The sequence below is a fragment of the Pogoniulus pusillus genome, chromosome 29 (assembly GCF_015220805.1).
Source record: "Pogoniulus pusillus isolate bPogPus1 chromosome 29, bPogPus1.pri, whole genome shotgun sequence".
In the NCBI taxonomy this organism is placed as follows: domain Eukaryota; kingdom Metazoa; phylum Chordata; class Aves; order Piciformes; family Lybiidae; genus Pogoniulus; species Pogoniulus pusillus.
In genome coordinates, this window is record NC_087292.1 from 3,811,793 (window position 1) to 3,829,737 (window position 17,945).

Consider the following 17,945-nt stretch of genomic DNA (forward strand, 5'->3'; position numbering starts at 1 on the left):
TCTTTCACCACATTTCCAAAGAAAAATTATTTGCATGACCCATTTGAGTAACAGATGAGCACAGCTGCCCTGTGCAATGCTGCCTGCAGCAGCAGGAGGCACAGGTTGCTCCAGTGGGAATTCTGGTTTTCAAGGCAATTGCTAATGATAATTGTGGTTTATGAGGTTTGTAACAGCACTAAGAGAAGCTGGTGTACAGGAGAAAATGATGAAAATAAGCCAAGCAAGTGAAGTGTTACAACTTCTGGGATCTGTCAGACCATCTGCAGATCCACAGACAGTCAGAGGGAGAAAAATCACAGACCAGAGTATGTCAGGGCAAAAAGCCAAAGCCTATCTGACAACTTAAACACTCCTACTGAGGACCAAAGGGGCTGAAAATCATTTCACTTCCTTCTTTAAGTTCCTGTGACCACACCACCCTCAAATAAAAGCATTCACCCAAGTTACCAAGCACAGCTAGGGTGTGGAGCACCTGGAAGGAAAGTTTTTTCAGAGCAAAGCAAACCACCTCAAAGCCACCAGGTTCTGCTCCCTGACCGGCAGAGAGGCGATGGAGGCCATGGAGCAGGTTTGCACAAAGCAGGAAACAGATTCCACAGTTTAGCTACTGGAAAGCACCCTTAAGCAAACACAGATTCCCAGTTTGAAAAGGGAAGAGGGAAAGGGCCTTTTCCCAGATGATGCAACATCACAGGAAGAATTTGTACAGTGGGCAACTCCAGCCGAGACAGCACCTGTGGGAATATCCACCCTGAAACCTCTCTAGTGTCGTCTAAATTAAGACATCTTACACCCAAAATCTCTCCTAGATGTGATGACAAGCTGGTGCATGAGAGGCACAGGATGGAGGCAGCAAGGTCTCCAGCTCCTGCTCCACCAGCAGCCTGTCTCCAGCACAAAGTACAAGGCAAAGGAAGGAACTTTCCTCTCCGCAGGCTCCTGCACGGTGACACCTCCTCACGTGCAAGGTCACTGGGGACAGCCAGTTGGGCTCCCGGCTTCCCCATCCAGCCTGCATCCAGAATTAGAGCAGCCAAAATGCCAGGCAGGGCTGGGATGAGCCAAGCTGCTGCCATCTGGGGAAGGGGCTCACGTGCGTGCCGCATGGGCAGCGAGAGCCCCAGGCCTTCCCGACGCCTGCGCTGGCACACGCGGGCTGCGTGCTCAGCCGCTGCCACCACCAGCTGTCAGGGGCACCTCAGCTGCTCTCAGGAGACCCTGGAGACAGCTTGGGAGGCTGGGAAGAACAGCCACCAAACAGCTGATCCCTCCACCCCAGCCGTGCTTCTCCCACCTGACACAGGATCAAGAGTGAAGTAAGGAGCCCGTTGAAAATCTGGCTTGGAGAAAACAACCCATGCTGAGAGGTGAAGTTTGGAGAGATCAGCTGTGCCAGATGATCATAAAAAGACCCCTTTGGGATCAGAAAAACACTCTGCTGTTTGCAGGGACTGTTCAGTGTGGAAGTGTTCCCAAAGCAGAAGGGTCTCCAGCAGGGTTGGCACCATCAGCTCCGGGAGGGAGCTGGGAGGGGTTGAAATGAGTTGGCAAAAGTCCTTCATGAGAATATTTCCTAACCACAGGACAGACTGCCCAGCCCTGCCCATGCAGAGGCACCCATCTGCCCCCACAGACACCCAGAGCAGTACTGGGCAGGCTGGGGAGGTTTGTTGAGTGAAAAGTTTCCCTGTAAGCTCAGCCTTTGCTGGCCCTGCAGCCACTTGCAAATCATCTTGCACCATGACAAGGATGAAGGAACAAGCAGCTGTGTAAGGATGGAGCACAGCTTGGGAGGAGCTGGTGGAAGGTTTTCCCAAGATGTCCAGAAATGTCTGGCAGCACTGAGAGAACACTGCAGAGTAAAGCTGGCAAATGACATCCCAGGGAAAAGAAAACACTTATCAACTGCACAGCATCACCTTCTAAACCCACAGTTAACTCTGAGACCTGCACTAAAGCTGCCCTATGATCCTTCCCTCCAGTGCCCCACACACATGTAGGAAAGGTCTACCAGAGCTCCAGTCCAATCCAACTCTAATCCAAACCAGCTCAGATAAAAGTGGATGATGGACCTAGGTTCTTCCTGCTATCAAGGAACCCAAACCAGGCTGGCAAGCAGCACTGTGGGGTGCCAAAGAAGGAGCCTGAGCTCTGAAGTGTCATATGCCATGTCCAACCCCAAGAGCCACCTCTCCAGCCCAACCGACCCAAACATAAGAACTATTGTGCCTGTGTGTTACAAATCAGCTACAGAGGTGTATGTTTCTAAAGGGACACTGAGCCATCATCTGCTCTGTGATCAGGGCATCTGTCCTCTAACTACCTTTAAGAACAGCCATGTGGAAGGAAACATCCAACAGCCTGCGCAGCTGCTCGTGTCCCATAGGAAAAATCACATCCCTCTTTCTGTCTCTCCTGCTCATTAAATATATTCTCAGCTGCTCTTGCTATTTGCAGCCCAAACAAGGACCTGAGACATCCAGAGAAATAATATTTATCTTGTGCAGTCCAGCCACTGCTCACTTCAACACACCCTGCATCCAGCTGGAGATGGACACAGCTCCAAGATCACTCCTTTATTTATTGGCCCTCCAGAATTCCCACCAATTTTCCCATTCACCTGCAAGGCTACACCCCAAAATCTGCTCTGAGTCCCTTTCTCTAGGCTGTGGACTGCTCAGACATGTCTAAAGGAACTGACACCTCCTGGCTTACAGGTCTGCTGGGCTTCCCACTTCAAGAGAGTCAGGGAACTACTGGAGAGAGTCCAGCAGAGGCTGCAAAGATGCTGAGGAGCTGTGAGACGCTGTGAGGAGGACAAGCTGAGAGCCCTGGGGCTGAGAGCCTGGGGAAGGGCAGCCTGAGAGGGGATCTGATCAAGGCTCAGCAAGAGCTAAAGGGTGGAGGGCAAGAGGATGGGGCCAGACTCCTCTCAGTAGTGCCTAATGACAGAACATGGGGCAATGGGCACAAATTGGAACTCAGGAGGTTCCATCTGAACATAAGGAGAAGCTTCTTTGGTGTGAGGGTGCTGGAGCCCTGGAGCAGGCTGCCTAGAGAGGTTGTAGAGTCTCCTTCTCCGGAGAGATTCCAAAGCCACCTGCACATTGTAACTCTGGGCAACCAGCTGTGACTGAACCTGCTTTAGAACAGGGGTTGGACTGGATGATCTCCACAGGTCCTTTCCAACCCCCACCATGCCACGAATCTGAGGTTCATCAGCCAGCATAAACAAGCAGGCAAATTCAATGTGCTGGGGTTTGCACAACCTGAGAGCCAGAACACTCAGGGGTGGTAGTTTTAGAGCAGATAGGTTCACTAGCAGTTCCCAAGCCCTTCTTTGAGGGAACTTTACTCTTATCTTGCTACCTTTGACAAAACAAGGCAGTTTACAAAGCACACAGAGCACCCCAGCCATGGCATCAGCAGCCATTCCACACTGACCAGCATCTGCTCAGAGGAAACTCTGCTCCTCTATGGCTTCACCTTTTTCCTACTTGCTTGATGCAGTAGCTGAAAAGGGCCCACAAGAAAGCAGGGAAGGGACTTTTCACAAGGGCTTGTAGTAATAGGATGAGAAGGAATGGACTGAAGCCTGAGAAGAGTAGATTTAGACTGGAGATTAGGAAGAAATTATTTACAGTGAGGGTGGCGAGACACTGGCACAGGCTGCCTATGGAGGTCATGGATGCCCCCTCCCTGGAGGTATTCAAGGCCAGGTTGGATGAAGCCTTGAGCAACCTGGACTAGTAGGAGGTGTCCCTGCCCAGAGCAAGGGGCTTGGAAGTAGATGACCTTTAATATCCTTTCCAACTCAAACCACTCCATGAACATTCTATGAGTACTGAGTAACCACCAAGACAAGAGGACATGGATTAGCTCTGTTTATGTCCCTACTTGAAGCACTTGACAAGACAGGAGAACAGCCAGAGAAGAAAACTGAGAGCTTTTAACCTATTTAGAGGAAAGCTGAAGACTTTTAAACCAGTGGAGGTTTTTTTTCACCCAATTGAGGTAGTGCTGCAACAGAGCTCAAATGCAAAAGCCATGCAGAACGTCACTGAGTTTGGCTGACCTCAACCAGCACTTCAGTCCCTGCCAGCCAAAGCCATGGCTGCAGAAGCACACGAGGGCAAATGCTGTAGATGCTTCCCCTGATATCTCCAGAGGAGCACAGACTATTTTTACCTGAGCTTATTTCCAGCACAACAGAGCTGATTCCTCGCTTAAACAATTTGCAGTCAAGCCATGAGACATATCCTGGCCAAAGCTTCTGTAAGTAAAGCAGTCCCCAAGGTGCCTGCAGATGGGAAATGTCCCATTTTGGGAGAAGCTGTACACTGCCACACTTTCCAGCCCTAGAAACACCAAAAGCCAGGCAAGCTGATTTCAATGGAGGCTCAAACAGTACCCAGCAAGGCCAGGAAACGAAACTTTTAAGCAGATTTTTGGTGGACATTTCAACTTCTTGTCTCAGAAACCTCTACAGGTGATGGCCAGATGTCACCTGCAGGACTGCTGTCCTGTTCTGTACAAGCAACATCTCTTACAAGATGGCAACAGGACTGTAAAACATGCTTCACTATCAGGAACCCAGGTGTGAAAAGTTATGGAATGGAATCATAGAACAGAAGCACAGAACTGCTTTGGTTGGAAAATACCTTTAAGATCACAGAATCACAGAAGGATTCAAGTTGGAAAAGCCCCTTGGGATCACCAAGTCCAACCCATATCCCTACTCTACAAAGTTTACACTGAACCATACCCCCAAGCACCACATCCAAACGACTTTTAAACACATCCAGGGTTGGTGACTCCACCAGCTCCCTGGGCAGCTCATTCCAATGTCTGACCACTCTTGCTGGGGAAAAAAAAATCCTAATGTCCTGTCTAAACCTATCCAGTGGCAGCTTGAGGCCATTCCCTCTTGTTCTATCACTAGTTACACCTCAGAGAAGAGACCAGTACCAACCTCTCCACGACCTCCTTTCAGGTAGCTGTAGACAGCAATGAGGTCTCCCCTCAGCCTCCTCCTCTTCAAACTAAACAGTTCCAGTTGCTCTTCTTAAGATTTATTCTCCAGGCCCTTCCCCAGCTTCCTTGCCCTCCTCTGCACTCACTCCAGCACCTCCACATCCCTCTTGCAATGGTGCCCCAAACTGAACACAATACTCAAGGTGTGGCCAACATCATCAGGTCCAACTATTACCTAAATCTAGCAAGTTTGGTGCTAGACCATGTCCTTCAGCACCACATCTCAGCCTCTTTGGAACAGGGGAGCCTGTTTCAATGTCTGAGAGCCCTTTCAGTGAAGAAGTTTCTTCTAATATCCAACCTAAACCTCCCCTGGTGCAACTTGGAGGCCATTTCCTCTTGTCCTGTCACTTGTTCCTTGGGAGAAGAGACCAACACCCACTTCTAAAACCTCCTCTCAGGTAGCTGCAGAAAGAAGCAACCAGGAAGGCTACCAACTTCCTTGAGGGATTCCCCTGAAGACGGGAGGTGACTGGAGAGGATGGGCTGTGGAGAAGTGCCAGGGGTGGTGATTCCTATCACACCAGGTTTCGACATCAAGCAGCCAACTGCAGAAGTGCAAACAGAGAACTGAAACCCTGCTCCAGCCTGTGCAAGAGCCCTGCCACAGGGCTGGGCACGGAGCAAGCCCACCATGCTGATGGGACCTGAGAGGGCTTGTCAAAGCACTGGCAGTCAATACTGCAGCCCAGCAACTCTGGGCTCTGAAAGCCACCAAGGACACCAAACTAGCCACAGGGAAAATGCTGTGCTTGAAACAGGCACACACGCACACCTCTCTTCTGATTACTTTGTCCCCCGTGGACACCACTACTCAGGGTAAATCTCATTCCCACAGAGCCTGAGTCCTTGCCCACTTCTGCTGCACACTCACAGCAGGGTGCCAGAGGAGAAGCCAGAAACCATTCAGACAGCTACAATAAAATAATCAGGTTTTCTGGTCCAATGAGCAAAGTGAAGGCTCTCATCTTTCACCAGCAGGAGTTCACCATCCTCTCTGTCCATGAACTCCATTCATCCACCCCAAGTTTCAGCCCTCCTGCCAACACTCACAAGATATCATTGCAAAACCACAGTGCCCCTCCCCATAGTCACCAAACCACTCTTAAAGCACCTCGAGGTGCCTGCAACACCTGCCAGTGTCACAGAAGACAGGTTTCATAGACGTCAGAAAATGCAGAGCTCTTGTCTGTGCAGGCACAGCTCTCATTGCACTCCCAGGGACGTCTTGTGCAACCACACAGCCAGCACCAGGCAGAAAGGTGGCTTTGGAGAGGGTAGGAGACAACACTTCAAGATAGTGGTGGTGTAAAGGAGAATTCATGAAAAATCCCTTGTGCTCCATCAGCCCAACCAGGCCTTCTGTCAGAGCAAAGAGCAGGGTGAGGGAAAAGCAGTAAGTAAGAAACACAGAATGGTTTGACTTGGAAGGGACATTAAAGACCATCTTTATCCAACCACCTTTGTGTGGGCTGGGTCACTTTCCACTAGACCAGGTTGCTCAAGGCCCATCCAACCTGGGGGGCTTCCAGAGATGAGTCCTTCTTCAGGCAACCTGTTCCAGTGTCTCACCACCCTCACAAAAGGTGTCCCTGCAGCCTTCTCTTCTCTAGACTGAATAACTCCAACTCTCCCAGCCCAGCATCACAGGAGAGAGCTTCCAGCCCTCCCAGCACTGCTGTGGTCTCCTCTGGCCTCACTCCAACAGGTCTCTGTCTGTGCTGTAGTGAGGACTCCAGAGCTGGCCTCAGCACTGCAGGGGGGAGCTCAGTAGAGTGCAGCAGAGGGGCAGAATCCCCTCCCTGCTCCTGCTGCCCACGTTGCTGGGAATCAGCCCATGACAGGTCTGCCTCTGGGCTATGAGTGCACAGTGCCAGCTCATCTCCAGCTTATCTCCAGCTTTTCATCCATCAGCACTTTCAAGGCCTCCACAGGGATGTTCTCTTCACCCAGCCTAAATTTGTACTTGGGATTGCCCCAACCTAAGTGGAAGACCTTGCAAGAACATAAAATCCACCACAGGTCCCATTTACACAGCAGCATTGCACTTCAGCCCTGGGATGTTCACAGCAGCTCAACCAAAAAAAGCCTCTTAAACTAACACAAAATCCTCTGCTGGGTGAGAACCAGAGTCTGGGGTTTCATCTCCAGAGCAGCCACAGGCAAATAAGCCTGACCACCACCAGCAGCTCTGTTTCAACACTGATCCTTGCAGGGCCTGCTGCTGGTCCTGAAGAGACCATTAACAATGAGGAAGCAAACAGTGAGGCTAAACTAGCTCCACAGAAAGGCTTCTCTTCTGTTTCCAGTTAAATTGCTTCCTTGAACAACCTTTAGTGGGAAGCCTTGGGAATGGGGTGTGACAACAGCCACCTGTGCTCCGTGCCATCTGGCTGGCACCCTGGCATGCCTGCCAGCTAGGACTTAACAGCAGCTCCAGTGCTTTGCCCAGCAGACTGTACTGGTCCCCGCACACAGTGACCCCATTCCACTGCATCACAAGGGATGCAAGTTGGATTTACTGGTTCCCAGGACCCCTTCTATTGCCCTCTCCAGATAGAATGGGGCTGGCAACCTCCTGGTCCTTGGCGCAGCCAACCTGCAGTGACACACAGTGTACCCTGGACAGCAGCACTGCAACTTAATGTTCAGGTTCCTGCAGCCCTCAGGGGTGCATGGCACCAAATCCTGGGCACTTAAGAGACATCCAGCTTGGCTGGTCAAATACTTCCTGGCTATTCCCTTGTGTTTATACACCCCTGCCAAGGCTTCAGAGCAAGAGGCTGGGAGCGAACAGCTACAACACAAACCAGATGAAAGCTTCTCCCCCAATTCAAGGCTGTTATGTCCTACAGGAGAGCCTCTACAGGCCCTCTCCTCACTGCTCAGCCAGAGCAGCCACACAACTGCTGCCTGAGTGCCTTCTCCCTTTACAGGCTTCACAGAGGAGGAAAGTCCCATTCTGCCTAGAGGAACAGGAGCACAGGTCACTTGAGCTCAGATGAAGCTACTCTCAGTGAAACGACTCAATAATGCCGAACACCCAATGGAGGCACAAGTCCAGGGGTGCCTCCAAAAGGGCTCAGGAGACCAGAGACACTGCAACCAAGTGGTCACCACCCTTTAAGACCTGTTTCCTTCCTTTGTTGCATGGCAGTGCAGAAGAGCATTTGTCAGCTCTGGAAAGCAGGAACAGGGCTTGAGATTCCCAAGATACCAAATCAACCATCCTTCCCAGCATCTCCCAGCAAACCAGCATGCATACCTGGCAGGGGTGAGTCAAACTCTGCTTCCAAGTCAGGCCTCAGAAGAGAAAAACAATTTCAAGTGACCCCATGGCTGCCAGCTGCCTGAGTAACATGGCACTCAAAACTTTGGCTCACAGCCCACGCTCTGCAAAGCCACAGGACAGGACCTGCCTGAAGAAGGCACTTTGCAGCTCTCACTTCATCCTTTTGGCACAATCACTCATCTGGCAACCATCTCAGGGATTTCAGCAGTAAGGAGGAGGATGCAGGCTACAGCACACAAGTGCACAGCATAACAAAGGCACTCGGGACAGAAGAACCTCAAGACAGCAGAGGAGAAAAGTGGCAGATGCCAGCTCTCAGCACATACACACCCAACCTTTGGAAACAAGATTCAGACCACAATCCCTTGTGTTTCCCAGCCCCTCAGGCCAAACCAAGAATCTTCAAATCCTTAAGCATGCAGCACCATGCTGCCCTGGGACAGCACCACCTTCATCTCTCCCCTGCAACCAGCCCCGCAGTAGCACAGTCAGAGTGAGGAGATAAAATGGGTTAATTCTGAGTCCAGGAGGGCCTTGCTCTAAAAAGCTGACAGCTGAAGATGGAGATTCCATCCACCAACAGAGTCAAACCAGGAAGCTACATCTGAGGAGAAGTTACAAGTCCCTCCTGGCCCAGTTTGCACTTATCTATGAGCACCTGAACACAGCAGCTGTTGACACTACTGCCACAGCACTAACCACACTGGGTGATGACTGTCCCAGAACCGGGAGAGGAGAATTCCATGAAAGAAACGGGGAAAGCAGACAACCTGGATGTGTCTGAGCTACAACAGTTACTCCCTTTACTCTGTTCTAACATCAGGTTTCTACTGATATTCCTGCTCTTGCAGTACCCCCATAGCTCAGTCAGAGAGGGCCTCGCAAAGCAGAGATGTTCCCGTTTGGAGGCACAGCAATCAAAATGCTCGGCAGCATTCAGGCAGCTGCAGCCAGTGTTGTGAACTCCATGCCAGGCTGGATGAAAAGACAAGAGGAAACGACCTCGAGTTGTACCAGGGACGTTCAGGCTGGACATTAGAACAATTTCTTCTGTAAAAGGGTTGCCAAGGCCTGGAACAGGCTGCCCAGAGCAGTGGTGGAGTCCCCACCTCTGGAGGAGTTTAAAAGCTGTGTAGATGCAGTGCAGAGGGATGTGGTTTAGTGGTGATTTTGCAGTGCTGGGTTGATGGTTGGACTCAATGACCTTAAATGTTTCTTCCAACCCAAACAATTCTATGATCACACAAAATCTACCAGAAGACAGCTACACTGATGGAAAGTTAAAGCTGCCATTACCCTTGAAGGAGGACACAAGACCTACAAGCTTAATAAACTACAAGGATCTTCAGCATCTTTTATTACCTGCTTTAGTAATCTGTCCAACTGCCAGAAGCAGGCCAGGATACTGTCCAACAATGCTTCCACAATAACTCCTGTCTGCCAAGACCACCAATCCATTGCTTCTCTCTCAGCACATGCACTGGGGAAATGGCATGGGCTGCTGAGGATGCCCCCCTTGCTGACTTTCAGGATTGAGAGGGGACCAACCCTTTTCCCACAGAGAATCTCCATCAAGGAAAGGAGCTGCTGCAAGCAGAAACTAAGCACGGGGCAACTTTTCCACAACACTTCCCACTGCTGCAGAGCTTACTCAGAATAAATCCCTCCCCAGCAGTGATGGAGGAGCAGCAGCATTGAGTAAGGCTGTTTGGTAGCACCTGCAACACAGGTCTGACTGCTCACAGCACCTGCAGGCACTCGCCTTCAAGTGTGGCACTGAGAACAACCTTACAAATGGTTCAGTTTTTGTTCTTTACACAAAGTATGTGATTTAGGGCTGTGCTTTCACTCCCAGAGCAGTGTAGAAAGAGGCTGCTTGGCTGCAAGTCATCCAGGAAGTTACTAAAGGAGTGATGAGTCACTTTGACACAGGACACTCCAAGGTCCTGAAGGCAGTGGGAGCAGCAGAGCTGACTGCAAGGTGCAGGAGCTGACTACTTTCGGACGTCAGGATGTTCACAGCCAACAGCCCCAGCTCTAGCATCTGTGCATACAATACACTGGTAGCTGAGAAAGGAACTAAAGAGAAAACCAAACAGTGCTGATCTGCATGATGGAGACCAAACACTTTGTTCTCATCAGTTTAAGGCCAGGTTATTTTCATAGAATGGTTTGGATTAGAAGGGACTTTCAGCCACTCATGGTGAGGTTTCTGTTAGTACACGGAAGAGATCCAGACCTTTACAAGAGAAATGAAACTGCTTCACCTGGTTTCATTTTTGGTTCTGGAATGTGCCATCCCAGAATGAAGCAACTCCATGGCCAGGAACAGCCACTTGACTGAGGTGCACCAGCAGCCCACCAGGACCCCTGGAACCAGCTGGTTCACAGAATCACAGGGGTTGGAAGGGATCTCCAGAGATCATCGAGTCCAACCCCCTTGCCAAGGCAGGTTTAACTCAAGGTAAACAGGTCACACAGGACCATAACCAGGTGGGTTTGGAGTCTTTACAGATGGAGCCTCTGGGCAGCCTGTTGCAGGGCTCCATCACCCTTAAATTCAAGTTCCTCCTCAGGTTCAGATGAAACTTCTGATGTTCAAGTTTGTGCCTGTTACCCCTTGTCCTGTCACTGGGCACCACTGAACAAAGACTGACTCATCTCTTCCCTCCCATTTGGTCCCAGCAGGACATTTAAACTAAACCAGTGCTTGCCAATCTGCCTCCTCTCTGGAAAGCTGCTGTCCAAAATCTACTTCCAGGTGTGCTCTGTATCCATTTTAGTGGTTTGGGGTTTTGTTTTGGTTGTTTTGTTTTGTTGCCTGGGTTTGTTTGTTGAAGTTTTTATTAAAACATGCTCTTTCTCCTTCCAGAAAGCTTTGTTAGAAGAAATCTCACAGCAACAACCCCTTAACTCCTTTATTACATTTTAAAAACCCACACAGAAACCTTCTGCATTTCATCTTTGCACATCATGTTTGTTCTAAGCCCAGAATGAGAACCATGAGCAGTTACTTCTTTAAGCAAAGCCCCACTAAGCTCTGGCAGCTATCTTTGTTTCTTCACTATCTTTGTTTCTCTGTTCCAGATGTGTTCTCTCCTATGCAAGTGTAAGAAAGCAGGAAAGTGACAGTCTCCCAAAGATGGCAGAAACCAGCAGCACTCTGCTAAGCTCACACACCTTGGCTAGAGGAAGGCTAAAAACAGTGTGGAAAGCTCTACCTCCTGGCCCCACCAGGGCTGCAGCTGAGGTGACTGGTTTGAGGAGAAAAAATTCCAAAGAACCAGCAGTGTGCTTTTGTGACCAAAAAGGCAAATGGTCTCCTGGGGTGCATTGGGAAGAGTGTGAGCAGCAAGCTGAAAGAAGGAGGTTCTTCTCCATATCTGCTCTGCCCTAGTGATGTCACATATGGAGAACTGAGTCCCATTCTGGGCTTCTCAAGAGAGAAGTGTCTCAAGAGAGACACCACTGGAGAGAGTCCAGAAGAGGCTACAAAGATGCTGAGGGGCCTGGTGCATCTCCGAGAGGAGGCTGAGAGCCCTAAAGCTGTTGAAACTGGAGAAGAGCAGACTGACAAGGGAAATTCTCAGTGCTGATCAGTAGCTAAAGGACAGGGCCAGACCTTGGTCAGGGATAGGCACAAATTGGAATCCAGGAGGTTCTGTCCAAATGTGAGAAAAATCTCCTTTACTGTGAGGGTGCCAGGGCTATGGGGCCGGCTGCCCAGAGAGGTTGTGGAGTCTCCTCCTCTGGAGAGATTCCAAATCGACCTGCACATTGTGATCCTGGGCAAGCTGCTGTGGGTAACCCTGCTTATCAGGAGGGTTAGACTGGATGATGTCCAGAGGTCCTTTCTGACTCCCACCATGCTGGGATTCTGCAACTTCATGCTTCAGCTGTGCACAGGTTACAGAGAAAGCTTCATTTAAGTACCTTCCATTAAAGAGAGTTCTGTAAGAGGTGATGCTCTTTTCTAATTCCCCCTGGTTAGACTTTTACCTCCCTCATCTGCCCAGGCTGATGTTTACATGAGATTATTATTAACAGGCACTTCAGCACAGCAGTAAGGCTTTGTCCATGCAAGGCAGGTATGGCTACAGCACGGTGAGGGGACACTGTGATCCTGCTCTCTCGTTAACAACACCCACCAGAGATGAAGTCCTCAGCACCCCTGCAGCTACCCTAGTGTCCCAGTTACTTTGTCCAGTGCATGTTGCCTGCAAGGCCCACAGAAGCCCTGGTAGGTACCCACCTGCAATATTAGCAACTTCAGCCTCTCCATGCAATTATGAAACAGATTTCACTTTTGAATGCAGCACTTCAACAGAAACATTTCCTGGAGCTACTGTTCCTTTTTAGGCCACAACAGCAACACCAAACAGAGAAAGAGGAATCAAAATGCAGCAGAAAAAGAAATACTTGCAACGTTCAGGAGCAGCAAGAGATAGCACAGCAAAACAGGCCTCAGGGAAAGCGCAAGCGCTTCCTATGCACTCACCATGGTCACTCTGAACTGGAGTCCTCACAGCACCAAGAGGATGACACCATCATTGCCAAACTCACAAGCTCCACGGCATGAAGCAATCCCATGTACTGCCCTTTGTGCTGAAAGAGCAACTCCATGTGGCTTGGGATTAGACCCTCTGAGTGGAGCCAACTTGGGCAGTGTGGTGTAGGAAACCTTCAGAGCAGCTTGGCCATAATAGATGCAGACAAACTGCTCACTCCTTCCAGTCCATGCAAAACCAGGGCCAGCCAAACAGCAGCTCTGAACTTTGTCAGGACACACCTGAAGGGACATTGTAGCCAGGTGGGGGTGGCCTCTTCTCCCAGGCAACCAGCAGTAGAACAAGGGGACACAGTCTCAAGTTGTGCCGGGGGAAGTATAGACTGGATGTTAGGAGGAAGTTCTTTCCAGAGAGAGTGATTGGCATTGGAATGGGCTGCCTGGGGAGGTGGTGGAGGCACCGTCCCTGGAGGTCTTCAAGAAAAGCCTGGATGAGGCACTTGGTGCCATGGTCTGGTTGACTGGATAGGGCTGGGGGAAAGGTTGGACTGGATGATCTTGGAGGTCTCTTCCAACCTGGTTGATTCTATGATTCTATGATTCAGAGACACCACTAATGCCTTTAAATATTATTTTTTTCCTAATTTCTCTTCTCTAAAAGTAAAGACCACAACCAAAGCTCTCTCAGAGCTGGGCAGTTACTGACACCTCGCTTTAAGCTCAGCATCTTCTCCCATTTCACAGGCTAGAAACTTTCTCAGAAGCAAGTGGCCAAGGTATTTGTGGAAAGCTCAAGATTTTCCCAGGAATCCCCTTCAGCTTTCAGAAGCTCTCCTTTCTTTTCTGACCTTTCCTACAGAGTGACAATTCTCAAGTGTTTTAGGGAAGCAAGTTTACTTGATAGTGTTAAACCATGAAAGGACAAGGCAGCAGCAATCACACTTTGTTCCTGAAGAAAAGCAGGTGCCCAGAGAGCTGGGCCCACGCTGCTGCTACAAGAGTGACTTTACAAGTCACAGCCCTTAGCCCCACTTCCTCAGGACCTCAGCGCCACAAGTTCACCGGTCAGCACCACACACATCACACAGCATGCCTCTTCCACCCCTCCCACCAACATTCCCAGCTGACAGCTCCAGACAGCCCAGTGCCAGGTCACTTGTGACAGAACCATGCTAGGAAGGTTTATCCCAAAATAGTCAGGAAAAACTGTCAGTTGAGGAGCAAGAGACACCTTAGCTTCCAGCACTGAACACAACTGCCAAACACCCACCATTTCAATACCCACTCTAAGTTTTGCTCACAAATAGCCCCACAAAGGCTGCCAGAATAACTAAGAGGGAAAAGCCCTCACCAAGCCCAAATGAAAGCTGCAGGCTGCTGCCTAGCTGTCACCCATACATGAGCAAGCACAACAACGCACCCACACCATCCATAAAGCCCAGTGCAGCTGCCAGCCCTGGCCTGCCAAATGGCTCTGTTTGCTGGCACACCTTCACCTGAATGGGTTTCCAAAGGAGTTTTCATTCAGAGCCTGCAGTCATTTTACATCTGAGTGAGTTAGTGCATTTGCCTAGCAGGGAAGTAAATATTTCCCACATTTCACCTGTCTCTTATCATTATGATTATTTACTGAGCAGTAAATGATAATTCTTCTACTGAAGTAACAGCTCCATGGATTGAAGCCAAATTTTACAGTCACAGCCAGAACTACATCAGTATAAACATCACAGTATCATAGAATGTCAGGGGCTGGAAGGGACCTCCAAAGATCATCTGGTCCAGCCCCCCTGCCACAGCAGGATCACCTAGAGCAGATCACACCAGAACACATCCAGACAGTCCTTGAATATCATGTCCCTTTCTGTAGTGTAGTCCCAAGTCACCAGGTGACTGCCCAAAATCACTCAAAGCAGCAGAGCTGTCCACTACTAGAATACCTGAAATTTCACTGTAGTGACAGTAAGACTCCAGCTGCTCTGCTGCAGGGAATCACCATAACCCAACTAGTAACTGTAGCCCTCACATGTGGGACATCTAATTGTGTTTCTGTACTGCCACATACAGTCACAGCCACACATAATAAATGCCTGCCAGAATATGGGGAACAGCAGAACACAGGTGGGCAAAGCACTGTGCCCAGTCTGGGGACACAGCTGTGGGACCAGCTGAGCCAGTTCCACAGGGGAACACTAGTTCTGGATCTCACCCATCACCAGGGAAATATCAGTTGCATCAATACGAAAATTTCAAGTTTCATGTGGCTTTTAACACTGGGAACTACTCTGGCAATAAAAACACAAACATGCTTCAGACAAGCCTGGAAGTTAACTTTTCTTCCTAGAGGCAGTAGAGAAGCCAGCCTTGCTGAAGGCATCACAGAAAATATACACCCTCGAGAGCAAGGAAGCTCGGGTCTGGGGAGAACCTTTCTGCCCCAGTAATGGAAACTTGCCAGGCCCACAAAACATGAAGACAGGAGATCCAGGGTTTATTAGCTTTTGTTGTGGATGTTAACTCTTCCTCAGCCCACATCACCCTCCTTCTGCCACCTCCTTCACTACGGAATTGTGGCATCTGCCTCAATGTCATCTGGATGTCATCTGGATGTCATCTGGATGCTCTTTTCAGCAGGTACAACTGCAAAGGCAGAGCTAGAAGCCAGACGCTCCCCACTGCTTTGGGGCATCCCAGAACGGGCTGAGAAGCTCCACTCCGAAGCTCTTCTCAAACGCAGAGAAAGCAAGGACCTGCTGTGCCTATGTAAACATCAGAGCCTCTCAGTTTATACCATGTTTCAATTCACCTCAGTACAAATCACTGAAACATTTAGCTTAGAGGAGACTACTGAGTCTACTGCCATGTACCTCAGCACATCTATACAGCTTTTCAATCCCTCTAGGGATGGTGGACAAACCAATGCTCTCTGTACAGCTTAGCATGACACTTAACACACCTTCTACACCGTAACACATCCATACATTTACCAGTAAAAAGCAATTTTGTCCCCAAGTTGCTTCTCATTGACATTTCTGTCCAGGAGGTTGTAGCAGATGTTGGTGGTCGCCCCCTTCATCCACTCGATGAAGATCTTGCCCTTGGTCACATCGAAGTTGTACTTCAGAAAGGGTCCCGTGTGCAGAGTCTTCCAGTAAAACTCTTTAGCAATGTCGCTCCAAAACTCTGTGAAGGTGACAGCCAGAGCTCACGACCGAGGAAGGATGAGGCAGGCAATGCTTTACGGAAGGAGAGGGGCAGTGCCTCTGCTCCCGCACCCCACGCCTGTGCGGTTCGCGGCGGCCCCAGCACCCTGCCACCCCCTCCTGCCCACCGGCACCCCCAGCCCCGCTTCCTGCGAGCAGCCCTCAGACCAACCGCTCCGCGCCAGCCTACTGGACCCCACCGCGGCCCTCCCCGGGGCCAGGAGGGTGCGCTCGGCAGCGGCCCTCACCGTGCGGCTCCTCGACGGAGCGCTGGTACAGACGCTGGTAGTGGGACAGCGAGGGGACGTGGGCCGCCGGCAGCAGCTCGGGCCGCGGCCGGTACAGCCGGGCCTGCTCCTCGGGCAGCACCATGGCTGGGCGCCGGCAGCTCTGGGCGGGTGGGTGGCAGCCGAGCCCGCTTCAAAGCGGCGTGGAGCCGGGGGCGGAGATGGCAGCGGCCCGCCCTCATGGCGGCGGGAGGGAAGGCGGAGGGCAGCACCGCCCCGCAGCGCCAGAGCCCGGCGGATCGCCGCGCCGGGGCCCCGCCGAGCCCGGCAGGCAGCCCCGGGGCAGGGCCGGGCCGCAGGGGCTGGGCCGCGCCCGGCTGCGGGCGGTGCTGCGCTGTCAGCCATGTCCCCGCGCCAGCCGTGCCCCCCGGCAGCCATCTTCCCCCACCCGCGGCTGCCGCCACCGCTCCGCCAGCCGTGTCCGCTGCCCGGGGGCATCCGCCTCTCGGCCCCCTCACTGCTGTCAGGGCTGTCCCCCTGTCACCCCCGCTAATGGTGACTCCCCGACAGCTGTTTCCCCCCGCACCTGCCGTGTTCCCGTCAGCTCTGTCCCGACAGTGCTGTCCTCCTGTCAGCCGCGCCTCTGTCAGCCATGGCTGCCCCTTGGGCCGGTGGTTCCCCCTCACCATGTCGCGGCTGTCACCCCGCTGCCGGTGCCTGCCAGCCATGACCTCTGTCGGCTCAGAATCACAGAATTAACCAGGCTGGAAGAGACCTCAAGGATCATCGAGTCCAACCTATCACCTGATCGTTGTCATTGACTAAACCATGGCCCCAGGTGCCTCATCCAGCCTCCTTTTACACACCTCCAGAGATGGAGACTCCGCCACCTCCCCGGGCAGCCCATTCCAATGCCAATCACTCTTGCTGTGAAGAATGTCTTCCTAATGCCCAGCCTAAACGTGCCCTGGCACAGCTTGAGGCTGTGTCCCCTTGTTCTGTCCCTGGCTGCATGGCAGCAGAGCCCAACCCCACCTGGCTACAGCCTCCCTGCAGGCAGCTGCAGACAGCAATGAGCTCTGCCCTGAGCCTCCTCTGCTGCAGGCTGCACCCCCCCAGCTCCCTCAGCCTCTCCTCACAGGGCTGTGCTCCAGGCCCCTCCCCAGCCTTGCTGCCCTTCTCCAAACACCTTCCAGCACCTCAGCATCTTCCTCAAGTTGAGGAGCCCAGAACTGGACACAGCACTCAATGTGTGGCCTGAGCAGTGCTGAGTACAGGGGCCGAAGGACTGTCCTGGTCCTGCTGGCCACACTGCTCCTGATACAGGCCAGGATGCCATCGGCCTGCTTGGCCACCTGGGCACACTGCTGGCTCACGTTCTGTCAGCTGTCCATCAGCACCCCAGGTCCCTTCTGCCTGCCTCCTCCCTCACTGGTGCTCCCCTCTCAGCCCATGCCCACCCATCAACAGCCAACACAGCAGCTCTCCGCCACTGACTTTGCTGCCTCTTCAGCCACGTCTCCCCCACCAGCAACATCCCCCACCACTGCCAGGGTGTTATCCTGCTTCCCCAGCCCCAAAGCAGGCCCAGAGGCCATGGCCACACTCTTCCCTGCAGAAAACAACCTTCGTTTTGGTTCATGGCACTCCTATTGCCCAGCAGCTGGCTGAGCAAGATGAGC

The 17,945-nt window shown here is 51.6% G+C and overlaps 1 protein-coding gene across 3 annotated transcripts in view; it reads right to left on the minus strand.

The window, feature by feature from the left end:
• ACSS2 (acyl-CoA synthetase short chain family member 2) overlaps window positions 1–16,928 on the minus strand; it is a 38,092-nt gene extending 21,164 nt beyond the window's left edge. For 2 of the 3 annotated variants that reach the window (XM_064167307.1, XM_064167309.1), the window contains exons 1-2: window positions 16,285–16,512; window positions 15,821–16,016 (exon numbers count right to left, since the gene is read on the minus strand). In XM_064167307.1, coding sequence (XP_064023377.1) covers window positions 15,821–16,016; window positions 16,285–16,408 — 320 coding nt within the window. In that variant the 5' untranslated portion in view covers window positions 16,409–16,512. Of the gene's footprint in view, window positions 1–15,820; window positions 16,017–16,284; window positions 16,513–16,849 lie in introns of those variants that run through there. The other variant, XM_064167308.1, reaches the window with a different exon arrangement.
• Between the last annotated feature and the right edge of the window lie 1,017 nt (window positions 16,929–17,945).